Raw genomic sequence first — 18829 nt, 5'->3', positions numbered from 1 at the left:
AAGAATATGACTGAGATTTGTTTACATTTCTCAATTGAGACTGACCTTTTTTTCAAGGAATGCTTTAAACTCCTGGGGACAGTTGGAGGGCAGTGGGAAAAATGGGTTGTGGCATGTGGCTCCATCCTGATAAGCCTTTCTAATCTTGAATGGACTTTGTATGCCAACATACATTCCCACAGGAGCTGGGCATGGTCATATTAGTGAGGTAAAACGCAAGATATTCACCTGCATTGTCCATTTTATGCAGCCACCATTATGACTTATTGGTATCATCAATATAATGGCACACACCAATAAAACAGCAAACAATTTAGGCATTCAGTTGCCAACTCACAATCTGCAGCTCGTCATTTGACTGAGATACAATAAACAACAATAAAATGACACAATAAATAAGTAATGCCAGGCTATTGGAACAAATGCATGTACTCATGTGTCCCATACAGATGCAATGGCCCAGGTGTGGCACAGTAACCCTAGAAGAAAGGCATGTGTCTCCCAGAAAGCTCTGAGACAGAGGAGATAGGGGCTGTGTTCACTTTGGCTTAAAAGCCAATACGGGTTGTGCGTCACTACCTGTATAACGGGATAGGGCTTGGAGTTAGCTCACTGTCCATAAAGTAGGAAAGAAGTAGTGCAGCTTAGAAAACTGAGACAAAAACACAGAAGACTGTAAATGAAATATCTACTGTATTGGTTTGCTTTTCACTATGGCTGAGGTGCATTGGAAAAAAAATGTTTTCAGGTGGACCTGACTGTTTGCATATGCTGTATTGAGTTTTAAAAAGTGCAATTTTTGTGAAAAAAAAACCTATACTGTAAATAAAACACAGACCAAGACCTGCTTTGTGTTACACTGGGCATCCCTGTCCTTTTCTATGAAAATATAAAACTATGCATATGATGCAAAAAAATTCAGTGATAGAATGTGCATATGAGCAGAGCCAATGTACTGCCCTTTGTTATTGATAAACCAACAGTGCCTGTGATTAACAATGACAAACAGTGCAACAACTACTGCATAAGATGCCTATGTATGCATTCTTGAGCACTTATGCAATTTGAGTGTTTTAGCAAAGACAGTTCTCAGCATTGTCTATGGTAGGGCATTTTCTGGCATTTTGTAGCTGTGACAAATCCAGGGCAACATGTAGCAACGCACATCATTGTCCTAAAAGCCCTTGTAAATGAAACAGTAAGCCTGCTCCTCCTTCAAAATATGCTGGTCCAGTACAGAGCACTCAAGCCCACCCAAAAAATGGGTGAGAAATCTATCAATTTCACAAGATTCCAAATCAAGTAGATGACTGGGCAATAAAGCAATGTCAAAATAAGTTATGAACAAAAAACATGGTTAAATAATACACAATTGAACAAACCCCTGGGGCGACAAAGGGTAAGGACAACATCCACAGTCCAGAGGGTCCTCACCGATGCACTGCCACTACCGTTTGAGAATCAAATAAAGGACAATGTGGTACAGTTAATGTCTTTGGGTCAAATGCAATGAATAAAGCTACAACAAGCAAGCAGCGGATATCGTATATTTATTGCATATATTAATACGCGTACTTTGACAAAATTAAATGGATTGTTTGAAAAACAAAATTTACTGCCACACAATCTGCTTTGGAGCTTCAATGGTAATGATTTTTAAGCATCAAGGAAATATTATGTTCGAATACTGCAGCGAAATCAGGAAAAATATATAAAATACTAGTGCCTTGCACCAGAAATAAAGTTTTTTTGAGGACAAGTCTGGGCATACTTGTTCCTTCCCAGCATGACATCTAAAATAAATGACTGCAATGCAAAATCTAACTTTCATTTAATTTCAGTGGGATCTGTAATGACAGAGCTTTATAAGTAGACCCATATTATTACTATGCTAATGCAATTATCTGCTTAAAGGAAAACTAAACCCCACCACCCAAAAAAAAAAGAAAACCCCCATCTATTACCGCCCCCTCCCTGCATAATCCATTACTTGAAAAAGTGTCCCTTATTGTCATGCTGACTAATCCATGTAGAGTAGCATAGCGGAGCTCATGAGTGCCATGTTCTGTGTCTTTGGATCCTCTTCTTTCCCTTCGGAAATTTACATGCTCAGTATGCACTCCAAATGCAGATGTGTGCAAAAGCTCAGTGTCAGTGGTCCCTTAGTGAAGAAATCTGAAGATACAAAAGATGGTGCCCATGAGCTCTGCTGCGCTACTCTGCATGTATAAGTCAGTGTTACATCCAGGAACACTTTTTTCAAGTAATGGACTATGCAGAGAGGAAGCAGGAAGTGGATGGGGGCTTTTTTTTAGGGGAGTTAGTTCACCTTTAACTTTGACATGACTAAAAACAATCCTTGATATGTTTATACACATGGATGATGGAGGAGCAAATGAATAAGCATTAGGATCGGTATATGTCCTCTTAAAATGACACTTGAGAATGTACTGTAATAAAGGCCTCAAGTGGAAGTTCTTTGTTCTCAGAGCACACACAAAAAGGTCATTTCTGGGTCCAGATGATGCCACAAAAAAACTGAATAAGCTACATACTCAAACTCCAGCCTAGCCAACAAGGAGCAAGCCACTCTGGTACTCACATACAGAGCTGAGAGGTCCCCCACTGTTTGCTAGTTATTGTTTATATCCCCCTCCTTCAATTATCATCAATACATTAATTCTCAGCTTTATCTTCATCCATCTTTCCCATTTTTCCTTTATGTGCATTAATGTACACCTGAAGCTCGTTTCCCCTTTAAACTAACACATCAGACAAAGGCTTGTAAATACTGTAAGATAAAATGCAAACCTATCATTTCAACTTTACAATCAGCAAAAAACATAAAAAGAAGTAAAAATATGCATTTTTCTTTTTTTTAACAACTTTTTTTCCCGAAACGAATATAAAAATAAATAACATCCAGACTTATGAAAATACTTATCCTATAGTGCCAGTTGCTGGAACAATACACATGCCTACACATATTGACAGATATTCCATCATCATTCACAAAAAAAAAAACCCAAACAAAAGAAAACAAAACCCGGCAGTGCACTAGTTGTATGCATTTTTATTCCTAGATTTATTTTGTGATGCGGAGATCTATGAAGGAGCGTATCTGGTTGCGAAGAGTTTATTGTTCTGTAGTAGGGCCCAGTTAGTGAGCTAGTGCTCCTCTGAAACTGCTGCACCCATAAGATATCCATTCATTCCATTAGAACTGATGCCATTGGAAGAAGGATTCTGGGAGTGTTTGGTCCAGCTTACTGAGTCTTCTTCATCTGAGCTGGACTCAATATCACTACGGTCATCCTTTGATACCTGTAACAGATACAAATTCAGTTTGAAGTTTTATAAATATGTTGAGGCTCATTTACTAAAGGAAGACTATGTTGAAAATGATGATTTAATATAAGCTTCATCTCATGAAAATATATAATCAATTAAAATGGTGTACTCTTTCTGAAATAATCAAGTTACTCTTTAGCAACTTCCTCTCAGCAACCTCTCTCTATGCAGCTTTCTGCCAGAGTCAGTTATTTGAAAAGACAGTTAGCTCTAGTACATTGTCTAGGAAAGGAAACAAAAATCAATGTATTAGAACGTCGATGAGAAATCTCATTATTTCATAAATGATGCAGAACTGTCAACTGGTTATATTCAGAAAGTCACTTAATTCTATTAGATGAAGCTCACATTAAATTTTAATTTAGGGAAAAGGAACTGATACAGTAAACTAAGTTAACCAATCAGACTTTTAGGCTAATTGCATGACATAACTGAGTTTTGACTTCTACTGATCTCAGACAAAGTAGTTTGGATACATGAATCCCAAATATCCTGCAGGCAGATAAAAAATAAATTGCACTTCACTGGCCAGAATTATTTTTTAATTTCATGGCATCTTTGTGACCTCAGATCCACATTTTGTACTTGGTTTAGGCAAGATTAGCAGTGAGGCCAGAGGGAAGATAGGTGTCTTCACTAGAGCTGTTAAACAGGTGTCACCCGCATTTATACTGCATACTGGTCATCGGGTGGAGCCGATTGTATGGTTGGACATAACTGTGTGTGGCCAGGGTGTTCCAGGGTTATGACCAAAAAACTCCCAGAAACATCTCTGCTTTCCCCTTTAAAGTGAAACCTCAGTTTTACATACCCTGATTGTAAGTTTTCCTGAATTTTACACTATTTGACCCACCAATACTGTATATCGGCAATACTGCAATTCCCTGATTTTACATTTTCCTGGATTTTACATAACTTTTTCTGGTCCCGTCAAAAACATAAAATGGGGGCTCTACTGTAAATTCAAATGAAAATTATCCAATTCAGGAAAAGCATACCAATTGTTTTATTTTGAATATACCTTGAACATCAGGACTCAAGGCTTACCTACAAAACTATAGCAGCACAGGTTTCCCCTACACTGTGAACTCTCAGGAGAATATTTACAGTTTAGTGTATAGCAGTCTCCAAGGCTTTAAATGTTCATTTATCTATCAGCTTACTAACTAGTAACTGCACACACCAATGATTATATTTGTACCAGAGCTGCTACATACAAGCATAATAATAACAACACAATAATATGTAATATACTCATGAGACTTACATGCAAAGGATTCCATTTTCCAATCTTCCATGATAGCAGAAGAAAATACACACACATGGATAGGTCAGGGTGCAAATAGCAGATAATATTTGGGTTTTCACAAATAAATACAATTGTCTAGTGATAGTCCAATGCCCAAAACACAGACTATGGGGAAATTTATCTCAATATCGGCTGCTACAAACTCCGATCTAACCCGATCGTGTTTTTAAAGGAAAACTATACCCCCAAAATGAATACTTAAGCAACAGATAGTTTATATCAAATTGAATGACATATTAAAGAATCTTACCAAACTGGAATATATATTTACATAAATATTGCCCTTTTACATCTCTTGCCTTGAACCACCATTTTGTGACTCTATCTGTGCTGCCTCAGAGATCACCTGACCAGAAATACTACAACACTAACTGTAACAGGAAGAAATGAGGAAGCAAAAGGCAGAACTCTGTCTGTTAATAGGGATGTAGCGAACGTCGGAAAAAAAGTTCGCGAACATATTCGCGAACTTGCGCAAAAATGCGAGCGGTTCGCGAACGGTTCGCGAACCCCATAGACTTCAATGGGAAGGCGAACTTTAACATCTAGAAAAGACATTTCTGGCCAGAAAAATGATTTTAAAGTTGTTTAAAGGGTGCAACGACCTGGACAGTGGCATGCCAGAGGGGGATCAAGGGCAAAAATGTATCTGAAAAATCTGCCTGTGTGTGCTTGGAAGAGATAGTGTAGGGGGAGAGCTGTTAGTGATTTCAGGGACACCAGTCCCACTCCCCAACACTGCTAGACTAATAGCACTGGGCTCTTATAGTAGTAGTAGTAGTAGTAGTAGTAGTAGTAGTAGTAGTAGTAAAACAACAAAAAAATAAATAAAAGCAGTCCTTACAAGGACTACTGTTATTGCAGCAGTCAGCAGATGAGATCTGAAGCAGGACAGCTGCCCACTGCAGCTACATACAGAGCACTGCAGTAGAAGGTAGATTACTAGCCAGCAAAGCTACCTAAGCTTAAATGTCCCTCAAACCCCTGCAGACTTCTGTCCCTACAATAACAGAGCAGTATCAAAACGATTACTAGCCAGCAAACTTTCAACTGTCCCTGAAATCACTAACAGGCAGCAGCTCTCTCCCTACACTATCTCTTCAGCACACACAGGCAGAGTGAAAAAACGCTGCAGGGCTTCGGTTTTTATAGGGAAGGGGAGTGGTCCAGGGGAGAGCTTCCTGATTGGCTGCCATGTACCTGCTGGTCTGGGGTGAGAGGGCAAAAAAAAGCGCCAACAATGGCGAACCCAAAATGGCGAACGTCGCGCGACGTTCGCGAACTTCCGGCGAGCGCGAACACCCGATGTTCGCGCGAACAAGTTCGCCGGCGAACAGTTCGCGACATCTCTATCTGTTAATTGGCTCATGTGACCTTACATGTGGTTTGTATGTGTGCACAGTGAATCTTACGATCTCAGGGGGCGGCCCTTATTTTTTAAAATGGCAATTTTCTATTTATGATTACCCAATGGCACATACTACTAAAAAAGTATATTATTATGATAATGGTTCATTTACATGAAGCAGGGTTTTACACATGAGCTGTTTTACTCAGTATCTTTTAATAGAGACCTACATTGTTTGGGGGGTATAGTTTTCCTTTAACGCTTATTTATTATTACATTTTCCCGAAAATTACCTTTGCCCCGAAAAACTCAAAAAAAAAAATTGCCCGAAACCCCCCACGCAACCAAAAATCAATGGGACTGTTCCCATTAACTTTTATGCAACCTCAGGTTTGAGTTTTTATATTCTGGCTTTTTAGCCCTCAGGGTTTTATAAATTCTGAAAAATTTGTGATTTTTTTAAGCCTATTATAACACAAAAAATCGCTAATTTTTCAGATTTCGGGGAATTTTGCGTATTCGGAGCTTAGTAAATAACCCCCTATGTTTTGGGCATACTGAATGCTTAGCTGGCAGATATTCCCTGTTCTGATTACAGGGATTACGTTCCATTTCTTTTAAAGTTACACAATGAAGTGTATAGCCTTGACATTTTAGCCTATAAATTACAGGCTCTCAGAGTTACATCCCATAAATAAAGGTAATTAATTGAAATAAGGCCCTTTTGATAAAGGTTCTGCATGTGGCATTTGTTCTGCCAGTCTAGGTTTGAGGGGTTAGTAGATTATTCTAGTGCTAGAAATACACTCAAGTGATTTATAGGGGATATGAACCTTTCATAAAACTCTGCCATTCACCTCCTTTTTTCTCTATGGTGGCCCAAACTTTTTCTCTATGGTGGCCCAAATTAAAAAAAGACTAAAACCTTCCATATGACTGTTGTTCCACCCAATTATTGTTGATCACCACTTCAACAGTTTGTCAAGCATAGACAAAGTTTTGCATGATCATTTCTATGCATGTATGGCTGTCTTTAAAGGCACGTTCGCACAAAATAAACCGCAAGGGGTAACCCTGCACTTTAATTGCCTTGTGTGCCAGTGTATCTCTCCATAATTGTCTTTAAAGGCAGACAGTGGTTGGCTCCAGCTACAGAAACAACCAGCTACATAGATCCCTACATAGGATTAGAAGGGGTGAAACCCTTGCATCCGACATCAAGACAGGAATGGCTTTTTTAGAAAGATTCACATCCTCTTAAAAACAAAGTAGGATGCTCCAATTATGGTTCTGCCAACCAGCACTCTGTCAGTCATCTTACTGTTATCTAACATAGGGAGAGCACTAACCAATAAGAACGGCAGACTTGTATGAACATTTCAAAGGCAGTCAGACAGTGGGTAAGTGAAGAGCTTGGACGGGAGAGCTATGACTTTAAATTAATATAATCAATGAAGAAAAAAAAATAACATGCATCAAATGAAACATTAATCTAAAGATATATCCTTACCTTGCCTTTGCAAATTGCTTTACAGGCAATCTTGATAATGAGATATGACCAAAATAAATGTAGGAACTGTAGAAGCACCAGCAGTAGGTTAAATACCCACCAGGAGGGATAAGGACCAACAATTTCCCAGCTCTCAAATAATGTCGTGTTTAATATCCTATAGAAAAAATAGCCATATTATCCTTTGTTAGAACAGTGGAGAAAAATTGTACTTAACTGAACAATGACGTAGAACAAGGATATACAGTGCTACGCAATATGTTACAGTGCTACGCAATATGTTGGCGCTATATAAATACATGTTAATAATAATAATATACAGTAGGCCTTGGCATTTTTTCACAAGCAAACAGATGTAGTAAATCATGTGTCATGTTCATTGTACTTTATACTCACATGTAAATACAACTGCATTCAATTTTACAGTTTTGGAGCTAAGTGTATATATTTGACGGCATCTGCATCATTGGGCTGATCCTTTGGTGCACAGTGACAAACTCACAGCACTACTACGGGCACAGAAACTGGCACACAGTAATTTCCCAATTGTCGGTCTTAGTTTGTAATTTCCACCGTTTCTGTCTCATAATCCCATTACTAGCACTAGGTTTAAGATTGACTATACTCTTGGCCCCCTACCTTGACATGAGCATGAATTTTGACAATATTCTGCATAACCCTCTTGATAAGATGCCTTCAGACTTCTGCCAATTCAGCCTGTTGTTCAATGTCTACTTCCTCCTTGGTCCATACTGCCTGATCTTAAAGGCCTACTGCCCAGACACCAACATAAGGCATTTTTTCACATCACTAAGGATGCACAGAATCTAGGATTCGGTTCAGAATTCTGCCTTCTTCAGCAGGATTCGGATTCAGGCAATTCAAAATAGTGGATTTGATGCATCCCTAATTTATACTACCCATAATGAATGTAAATATAGTGACCAACTATCCACCGTGCTTGTATGCAGGCGTGACTTGTATTGTCGATATATGAACTTAAAAGGGGTACATAACCTGTACAAAGAAGAGGATGATGTATGGTATTATGAAACATTTTAAAGCATTAAGACCTATAAAGAGAATGTATTTACTGATAAGAAGAATTATAGCCTCTAGTGTAGATGCATGGTAAGAATCATGATCGGTAAAGGGGGAAGAACAGATGGAGTGCTACCTATCTCAAGTAATTTTAGAAGTCAAAATTTTGATTTTAACCCACTAGGTGGCACTTCTGTGCAGGGAGTGAGAATTAAATGCTGTTCTGCTGGATCTATGATGCCAGGTTGTAATATAATTACAGATAATACAGCAGTTATATTGATTAGCAACTCCTCGACCACAAAAGCCGATAATGAAGAATCCTGATAGGAACACAACAGCAGGCAATAGTTTCTCTTGTATGCGAGCTGCACAAATACAGTAATGGTAATAAATAGACTGTGCAAACAATTTGAAGTATATCATGTTTGCAATAACCAACAGTAATGTGAATTAATTAGCACAATTCACACATTTTATCCTGGAGCCACTTGAAAATTCAACATGGGAAAATGTATGACAGGCTAACAGCCAGCCAGCAGACAAGATGCATTTATATTCTATACTGATCATAAAAAGTATTATTCTGTTATAATAAAGCTCACTTTTTGTAGCCTCTGTGATTAAATGATTGCAACAAAAAAAAAATCAAAAATTTCTTTACTCGCAGTATTATGTACATCTCACTTTTCCAGCAGATACGTGACATATGGCTCACATTAAAGGTAATTTACAAACCTAAAATGTATCTGAAAATATTTCCAAGTCATTGGTATGTGTTTTCAGTTCTGGAGAGATTTCTTAATATTTCTATTTCAATGACTGTTTTAAGGACCTTAGCAACTTAATGTAACCCAGGTTATTTATACTTTACCAAAATACTCAATACAGTACTATTATGGGGCTTTTGTGCTTCCTATAAGTGTCATGTTTGAGTGGTTTTGTTAAGGCTATCATTTTCTCCCTTTTAACTTTAACACTCCTTATCTTCTTCCAATGACTTCATGTCAAGATAATACTAGAATAAGAATCAATACGTGATGGGTTTTCAACATTAGGGGCACAGCCAGCTAAAAGCAGCCATAGACCATTCAACATATCAACACAACAGGATACCCTATAACTCTGCCTAGTGTAGGTCTAACCTTGTACTATGCTTAAAACATTTTAATGATGCTTTTAATGAGCAAATGCTGTAAAAAATGTCCCCTGGCAGCTCATTTTGACAAACACTCTTTCAATGTATTCTCTTTTTCAAACTTGTATGACAGAAAGTGAAGGTTTTATATTGTCTCTGAGTTACTCAACTCACTAAACTGGTAGAAAGTAAATTATAATAATAAACCAGGCTTACTTGTCAGTGCACTTTTTGTTTCATGTGAAAACAGCAATTATTATAAAATTGTCTGTGCTAAGCTCTTTAACGCTGTCAAGGTGAGAAATACAGATTGGTTGCAAATATAGTATCACTTAAAAATGCACTTTGCATGGTTGCATATGGGAACATCACAGTATATAGTTAGTTTGGGAGCTTTATAGGAGAAGGAAAGGTTAAAACTAAGTAGGTTTTATCACTAAGGTCTATATAAATATACCAGAAAACCCTCAAAATATACTTCTCCTCTGTCAAAAGCAAAACAGCATTTATTTCCTTCTATTGTGTATACACAGGCTTCTGTATTAGACTTCCTTCTTTAAACTTAAAGGAACAGTAACATTAAAAATAAAATTGTTTTCAAGTAGTAAAAATATAATGCAGTGTTGACCTGCACTGGTAAAACTGCTGTGTTTGCTTCAGAAACACTACAATTGTTTTGTATAAATAAGCTGCTGTGTAGCAATGGGGGCATAGAAAAGGCTCAGGTTACACAGTGGATAGCAGATACGCTCTGTAGAACATAATGGTGTTATCTGTTATCCACTATTTAACCTGTGCCATGTAGCCTTTTTTCAATTTCCACCATTGCTACACAGCAGCTTGTTTATATGAACTAGTGTGTCAAGCAAACAGATCAATTTTACCAGTGCAGGACAACAGTACATTATATTTTCATTACTTTAAAACACTTTAATTTTTTGGTGTTACTGTTCCTTTAAACCTCCAGGGCACAGGTTTCAGCATGCACAGTTTGCTCCTCTCTCCCTCCCCCTCTCCCTTCTCCCTCCTCCCCTCCCTGCTGTAATCTGGGCCCAAAGCTATGAGCGAACAGGGAGACCTTATGTCAAACCAAGCTAATATGGCAGCTGCTATCGTAAACAAACAGAGGGCACATTCTACAGAATAATTATAGCTTTCTAGCTTCTGCTATTGTGGTTAATCTATTGGCCTCTGCCTCTTTAGCATTGCCCCCTCCCCAATCCTAAAAAAATCTGACCCTAAAATGCAGAGCAGCACAGTGGAGATCCAGGGCACCATCTCTCATCACTTTGTATTCTTTCTGGGCTCAACGCCAATTTGGGCATGAGCAGTTGAAGCGATTCCTGATTTGGCCCAACATTATAGGTGCATATATACACTAAATATAAAATATGTAAGAGCAACATATTACTAACCTTATATTTTTGCCCCCTGTTCTTCTTTCCATTTATTTTCTTATACATCTCTGTCTTGCTTTCTTCTAATAATTTTTCTTCCAGCATTTCCAGCAAATCTCTTTTAGTTACTTACTATATAGTTTTTCACACTGCTCTACCTCTTCATGCTCTTTAGCTTACACCCTTCTTTTGTTTGTATCTCCAATTTTCCCCTTTCTCATGGGAAATTGTGACTCCTGCCTTTTGGTGCCCTGTCCTGGCCTCTACATATTTGTTCTATACACTCATTGCAAATTAATGATGACTGCAAACCTTGCCCTAACCCTGCACCTGGTAGTATAAATCCTTTCACAGTATAGCCAGCAATAATAGGATTATCTCCTTTGCAAATGATACAGTTTTGGAAAGTACACACTATGACAAACCCAAAATAGGCACACACCCTTTTTACTCCAAACTACCAAACTGCAAAGATTCCCTAAATGTGGTAGTTTTTTATAAAATATTTCTAAATATCTTCCTAAAATATCAGAATTTACTACATTTACCTTGCACAGTTTCTTACATACATAGATACAACACTGTAAATGTGAATGCCAGGGGTTTTCTGCATAAATATCCCAAAGTACTGTGTGTGGCCTGTAAGGACCCTAACATGCAAATAGGGCATATGAATTTTCTTGACTGGCAATCAGCTTCCACAAAAAGCACCCTTCTTTACACAATCCAAAATGCATACTCCAAACTACCAATACCACACCGGTGTCACATATTAGTCAAGGTTAGTGTATCTATTAATGATATGCAATCAAATCACATTGTCTGTGAGTGGGCTGGGGACACATAAATATTGGTCACTAGTGCTATGGTTTGAACACATTATGTTGTAAATGCACCAGTGGTGTTTAAACTGCTGCAGAACTATAACTATCTGCTCCCAAAAGTAGTGTTTATGCAGTTTTAAGAAGTATGTTTTAATCATAATAGTAACAGTCTGTTTTGCCACAATTAATATTAAAACTACACTATACACTATAATCTTTGCGTTCCCATCTTTACTTGATCACTGGTAGTGCACTGCAGAGACCTTAAAAGCAACCTTTTCCCTAAGTTTACCCAACTAAATACACAAATCTTTCGCTTTCATCTTCAACCCCCCTCCCCCATAAATGACATATGGAAAGGCAGTGTTGTCTGTAATGAAGTAATACTTCCTTCTCCGTCCCTTCGCTGCCCCCCCTCTCTTCCCCACACATAACTCCAGCTCTCTCCTGCTTTAAACCCACCCCCTTCAGAAAGCCTGAATTGGTATATAGACACCAGCTTCCTTCCATAGCTGTTCCGCACTGCACTTTCCCTTATGATTTAGGGCTTACAAGTCGCATGTAGTTAGGGTTGCCACCTGTAGGGACCCAGAGAGTTAACAATGCCTCTATGGCTTTAAGTCCCTAATTTCCATTTCCCTAGTTACTGGGGAAAAGCTCATGTATCTAGTTTAAGTTTTTGCATACATTGTCGGTAAATTTGTAATACCTGCCCGGCCTTGGCAGGTGTTTTACTGGCTAGTATATACTGGCCGGTGGCAACACTACCAGGGCAGCCTGGGTACAACAAAACCCAGAAAGACATGTGCCTAGAGGGACCAGGTCCTCTAGTGTCTAAGTCGGGGAACAGGGAACCCCGTGAATGAGGTTAGCTAAACAGGGTTAGTTCTGTCATAGACTCTCTAGGAGAGTAAGGTAAAGAGGATTTTATTAGGGAGCAGCTTCCCAATGCTTTTGAATTGCCTGGAGTGAAGGGGCCACAGTGGATAGGGTGTCAGGCTAATCAGCTTTGAAGAAGGAACTGCAATGTTCTGAAAGCTTGCCGTGATTATCATCTTAGTTAGCCAATAAAGGTATCACCTTTACACCACTTTTGTTATGTTTCATATCAAAAGTTATACCCTATAATTTTCTCAACAGGCTAACATGGCACAAAAAAACATTACCTATAAACTGGTTATAAGTACACTGAAGGGGGATGATGGCACACTATAATGAAGGTTGAAGTAAAGAACCAGATGACAACAATGTAAAACAGAAAACTAAATAAGCAACACCTTAAAACAGGAAACAGGAAAATAATGATATAGTCACCTTTTAATATTTCAGTTCAACAAATGCAATGTGGAAATAGCAAGGGAGGTTTAGTGGCCCTTTAATACGTTTGACAATCTTCTCAGTGTTCTTCAATTATGCCTTACAATGTCTAATAAATGATTTATCTCTTGTTAGACATGTAATTCCTTCCTTAATGAGAAAGAAATAATACTATCTAAAAATATAGAACAGCACATGCCGACTATAAATTACATTTTGAAATGACAATGTCTCTATATAAGGAGGTACTGTCTCTGCTTTGCACTTGTCTTGCCAATGACAACATTTTGCCAAATTATTTTTGAAAGAAAGTAAATGTAAAGTCTTTAAAATCACATCCTAATTGCACCTTCCGTGAAACGGGTACAGGATTTCATCGTTCTGATAAAAAGCTCCTTACAGTAAATTAATAGCTTTAAATAGTTTAATACTAATAGTACAATTGATCCACACAAAATAGACAATTTTCACATTAATTTAATAAAAAACTACCGTATATAAGAAGTTTCCCATAAACTGGTCACATTAAACTCCCCTGCTCTCCAAAAGAGGTGGCCAAAACATATCACATTGTGGGTGGTTCATTGGTTATCTTTCTTTTACAGTATATAATACATAGGGATGCACTGAATCCAGGATTCGGTTCGGGATTTGGCCAGGATTCTGCCTTTTTCAGCAGGATTCGGATTGGCTGAATCCTTGTGCCTGGCCGAATCGAATCGGAATCCTAATTTGCATGTAGATTATGGGCAGGAAAGGAAATCACGTGACTTTTTGTCACAAAACAATTACGTAAAAAAATGTTTTCACTCTTTTCTTTCCTGCACATTTGCATGTGCAAATTAGGATTCAGTTCGGTATTCAGCTGAATCTTTCATGAAGGATTCAGGGATTCGCTGAGCAATTTTGGTTTGCCAATGTCAGATGGGTGGACATAGTGCTCTTGGGGTGCAGTGCTGGCAATACCTTGTGTAAGATCCCATAGACGAATAACGTGCAGCTGGATGCACATGTGGAAAATAAGGTTCTCCTTGGAGATAATTTTGCATTTATTAGTTCATCTTTAAAAATGTTTTAAAATCTCCTATTCTTAGTTGGTCTTCATTTTTTTATAGTTTATGAATTATATGCCTTCTTCTTCTACCTCTTTCCAGCTTTTAAACGGGTGGTCACAGACCCTGACAGCCAAAGACAATTTTACTTTTATTATTACATGTTATTATCTTTCTTTACAGGCCCTCTCCTATTCATTAAAACCACTTCCTGGTTGCTAGGGTAAATTGGAGCTTAGCAACCACATTGCTACTGAAACTCCAAAACTGGAGAGCTGCTGAACAAAGAACTAATTCATTCAAAAAACCAAAAAATATATAATGAGGACCTTTTTAAGTTTTCAGCTGGCTTTGGAGCTACAGAAGAGTTTACTGAACAGTGAACAATTGAGTTGAACAACACCAGAATGGAAAGCTTGAAGAAGAACTGGGATGTGTAGGACATGCAAGCTGCACAGCTGAAGAGGCCTGGGAAGAGGAGAGAATATGATAGGAGAGATACATTTCTACAAGAAAAGAAGGATCATGCACTCCTTTTGTAAAATGATCTCTTTATTTAGGTACCCACACTGGGTGTAAAGGATAAGTAAACCTTTAAAATAAGTGAATGTAAAATTGAAGAGGGTGCTATTAAGAACTTTTGCAATGTACAGGAACTTAGGAAAAATTTGAAACCTTTCTCAAATCTTTCCTAAGCAGAAGATCATCAGAGCAACCCTCTGTCTTTCTCCTGACAACTTTCTTGACTACTTGGTGTCCAGAAAGGTGCCGCTGTTGTAACAACATTAATTCATATTAACAGTGCATGTATCTTTTAGGGCATGGACACACATGAGGTTTTCAGCACGGAAACACGGCACGGTTTTTAAAAAAGCTGACTGCTGCGTAAATAAGCTAACCTAGTGTGCCATTGCCTAAGCTGGAAACTGCTTAGCATATTTACGAAGGGGTCGTCTTTTATAAAAACTGTGCCACGTTTCCACAAAGTAAAACCGCATGTGTGTCCGGGCCCTTAACATCTTGGAATGTAAAAAATAATAATAATGAATGTACATTGCAGAAGCTCTTAGTATTTGACCCTCATCAATTTTACATCCACTTATTTTAAAGGTTTACTTATCCTTGAAGGAAGATAGTGGGAGGGAGTTTACAAAACACATGTAAATTTAGAAGCAAACCAATATGCGAGGATATAATAATTTAATTTTAATACTGTTTTCTCAGTTCATAGGGCAAAGAGTTTTGTCCAGGACAACTGAAAGTGGCCATACACGATCTTTCCTGAGACCAATGGTTGTTCATTTTCACTACAAACATTAAAAGTTGAATCCTCAGATATGCAGTGAAAAGAATAAAATTCTACCTCTATCTGATGATTCAGCAGTAACTCTGTGACAATGTTCAGGGTGCCCTTTTATCAAAGGTGCCCAATAAAAATTTCTGTCTTGCTTGATCAACGAGGCAGATGATATTCAAGGAATTTTTGCTGATATCGATCACCTTGCCTCCCACAGAACAGACACTGAATATCGTATGATAATATCTGTGCATATATGACCACCTTAATACGTACCAAGATATATGATTACAATAAATATCTATCTAATTATAGCTATAGAACTAAATTATGCCAATAGAAAAAAACAGAAGACTTACCATAAGGGGAATACCCCCAGTCTTGCAATTAAAAACACCAAAGCAAACACGACAAAGAGAAGGTCACATAATTTTTGGCATTTTGAATAATTTGCCATTTTTGCAGCCTAGAAGAAAAACATACACATGTTTAAACGAACATTTGCCTCATAAAGCACCCAGAGGTAATTCAGCAGCATTACATGAAACAAATAGGTAGACTGCCACTCCTATTTTCAGTTTATTGTTGGCTTTCACTATGCATTTTATCAAATCCATTAAATTTGGCTTTGTTTTTTGGGGTTTTTCACCATGGTAATGGGGATGGTGGTATATTGCTAGAGTATGAGCTGAAACTTTGTATGACTTATGGCACTCAGAAAGGCACCATGTAGCAATGTAGAAAATGTCACCTTCAGGGCTTCAAAGTTAATTACATTTCTAAAAAGTATTTTATAGAAAAATTTGGTATGAGGAGTTTCTGAGTCCTGTATGTAGGTTATTGGTATGCATGGTTGATGTTAAGGAACATGCTAGTACACAATAAGAACCACACCTCCTTGCACCCACTTCAGTTGTAGAGGACATTACCCCTGTGGTGGTTCCTAATGATTAGCAGGTATCACATCAAACCTCTACCCTCACTGTGCCATAGAACTCACCATGGAAGCGTGCATCACAATGTTATTTAATATTTTGAATATTCTGGTCGGACTTTTTATTTTGCATAAGATAAGGGAAGGTTGTGGGTGTTCCTGTCTCCTGCTGTCTTTAATAGGTGTAGGCAAACAGAATGACATGAAATACAAAGTGTTTTCCACTGTAAGAGGCTACAACCTATAGGAGGCAGAGGAACAGTGTATTTTTCAGTACTATATAAAATAGTTTATTATTGATGCTTTGCTGTCCTTGAAAAAATGGGTCCTTGGAGAACATTTGAATGCCTGCAGTAAGACTATAGGATGTGGCAGTGAATTCAAAACAAATAAAACAGCTTGGAAGATAAGAGTGGGTGGAGGTTATCCGAAGGGCAGATGGATGCTCATTAGAAAAACATTATAGCAGTTGGTAAAGGGAATATTTGGTGTCAGGAGCAGAGATGTAGGGTTGCTGAACAATATCAAGGAAATAAAGAAATATTTTGCTTAGCTCTGCCTATGCTACAGAATTTCCAAGGAGCCTTGAGGTTAAACATAAGGTGGCAATGCAAAATGCAATGATGTTTATTGAGCTCAGTTACCGTTTATAATATATAAGCTTCATGATAATTAGACAGAGGTAGTTGGCAAAATTAGTGGTACATGCCAAGATGTTTATATACTTAAATTGATTGCGCAAGGTGTCTCTCCAATTTGAAATGGCCTAATTGGAGGTGTCCACATATACTTTTCAAAATTTCAACAAAACCAGATGGGACTTATCCTCCAATAGTATGGGCCCAATTATTTGCAAAATACACACATAATCGTATTAAGGAGTAAAGATAAAAGGCAATATTTATTTAACTACCATGCCACAGATACTTAAAACCATTTAAAATAAATAAAAAACAGCGCTGCGCTGGGTTCAGGGATCCCTTTAACCCCAAATAACCACTTATAAAGAGGACTCCTCTATGTAGGATTTGGTGGAAATTTGATTATGTCTAGGTGGCTCAACAGCCAGTATTCCAATCAAGCGTTAGTAGATACACATGTAAATCCAATTGTTCATGTGAGGGAACGAAAGTGCATCCTTATAATTCACATCCGCAAGATATTGCAGAGAAGAAAATCCTGGTTATATAACACTGAATAGCGTGCTGCAGCTTAGTGAAGGTTACTATCTCCCGCGGGTACAATAGTCCCCGTGATGGTTTGCGGTGCAAAGCCAGTATATCAGGTTTAATGTCTTTGCGGGTAACTGGATTTGCCAATGTCTACTGTCCCATCCATATATTTACAGCCGCCTATTGCTCTCAGTGGCCAGCTGAGAGGTTGCGGCTTCGTGATACTGCGATCACTGACAGTCACCGTATTGTGCCAGCCCAGGTGTAACAGTTATCCCGGCTATCACCAGACCCGAAAATAAAGGTATACAGACCACGTGTCTTTGAGAGTTTTTCACCCGATAATTTCCGCGTTCTCTTGACAAAGCCACGTTGAGTGGCGAAACAGCTGTCGAGGCACAGCGCTGACACTGAGTCGTTTGGGATACCCTGCTCCCCTATTTTGGGAACTTAAGTGCGCAGACAGAAGATCTCCTGCCAGTTGATGGAACGCGGAAATTATCGGGTGAAAAACTCTCAAAGACACGTGGTCTGTATACCTTTATTTTCGGGTCTGGTGATAGCCGGGATAACTGTTACACCTGGGCTGGCACAATACGGTGACTGTCAGTGATCGCAGTATCACGAAGCCGCAACCTCTCAGCTGGCCACTGAGAGCAATAGGCGGCTGTAAATATATGGATGGGACAGTAGACATTGGCAAATCCAGTTACCCGCAAAGACATTAAACCTGATATACTGGCTTTGCACCGCAAACCATCACGGGGACCATTGTACCCGCGGGAGATAGTAACCTTCACTAAGCTGCAGCACGCTATTCAGTGTTATATAACCAGGATTTTCTTCTCTGCAATATCTTGCGGATGTGAATTATAAGGATGCACTTTCGTTCCCTCACATGAACAATTGGATTTACATGTGTATCTACTAACGCTTGATTGGAATACTGGCTGTTGAGCCACCTAGACATAATCAAATTTCCACCAAATCCTACATAGAGGAGTCCTCTTTATAAGTGGTTATTTGGGGTTAAAGGGATCCCTGAACCCAGCGCAGCGCTGTTTTTTATTTATTTTAAATGGTTTTAAGTATCTGTGGCATGGTAGTTAAATAAATATTGCCTTTTATCTTTACTCCTT

The 18829-nt window shown here is 38.4% G+C and overlaps 1 protein-coding gene across 3 annotated transcripts in view; it reads right to left on the bottom strand.

Moving 5' to 3' along the window:
- Positions 1–1533: 1533 nt before the first annotated feature.
- LOC108701361 (ceramide synthase 6-like) overlaps positions 1534–18829 on the bottom strand; it is an 83628-nt gene continuing 66332 nt past the window's right edge. For 2 of the 3 annotated variants that reach the window (XM_041576109.1, XM_041576110.1), the window contains 4 exons: positions 15944–16050; positions 7519–7675; positions 4619–4642; positions 1534–3324 (listed from right to left, as the gene is read on the bottom strand). In XM_041576109.1, coding sequence (XP_041432043.1) covers positions 3169–3324; positions 4619–4642; positions 7519–7675; positions 15944–16050 — 444 coding nt within the window. In that variant the 3' untranslated portion in view covers positions 1534–3168. The remainder of the gene's footprint in view (positions 3325–4618; positions 4643–7518; positions 7676–15943; positions 16051–18829) is intronic. The other variant, XM_018235879.2, reaches the window with a different exon arrangement.

This window comes from Xenopus laevis, chromosome 9_10L, assembly GCF_017654675.1.
Source record: "Xenopus laevis strain J_2021 chromosome 9_10L, Xenopus_laevis_v10.1, whole genome shotgun sequence".
In the NCBI taxonomy this organism is placed as follows: domain Eukaryota; kingdom Metazoa; phylum Chordata; class Amphibia; order Anura; family Pipidae; genus Xenopus; species Xenopus laevis.
Note: the sequence above shows the minus strand (reverse complement) of the source record. Positions and strands in the feature narration are given on the sequence as shown.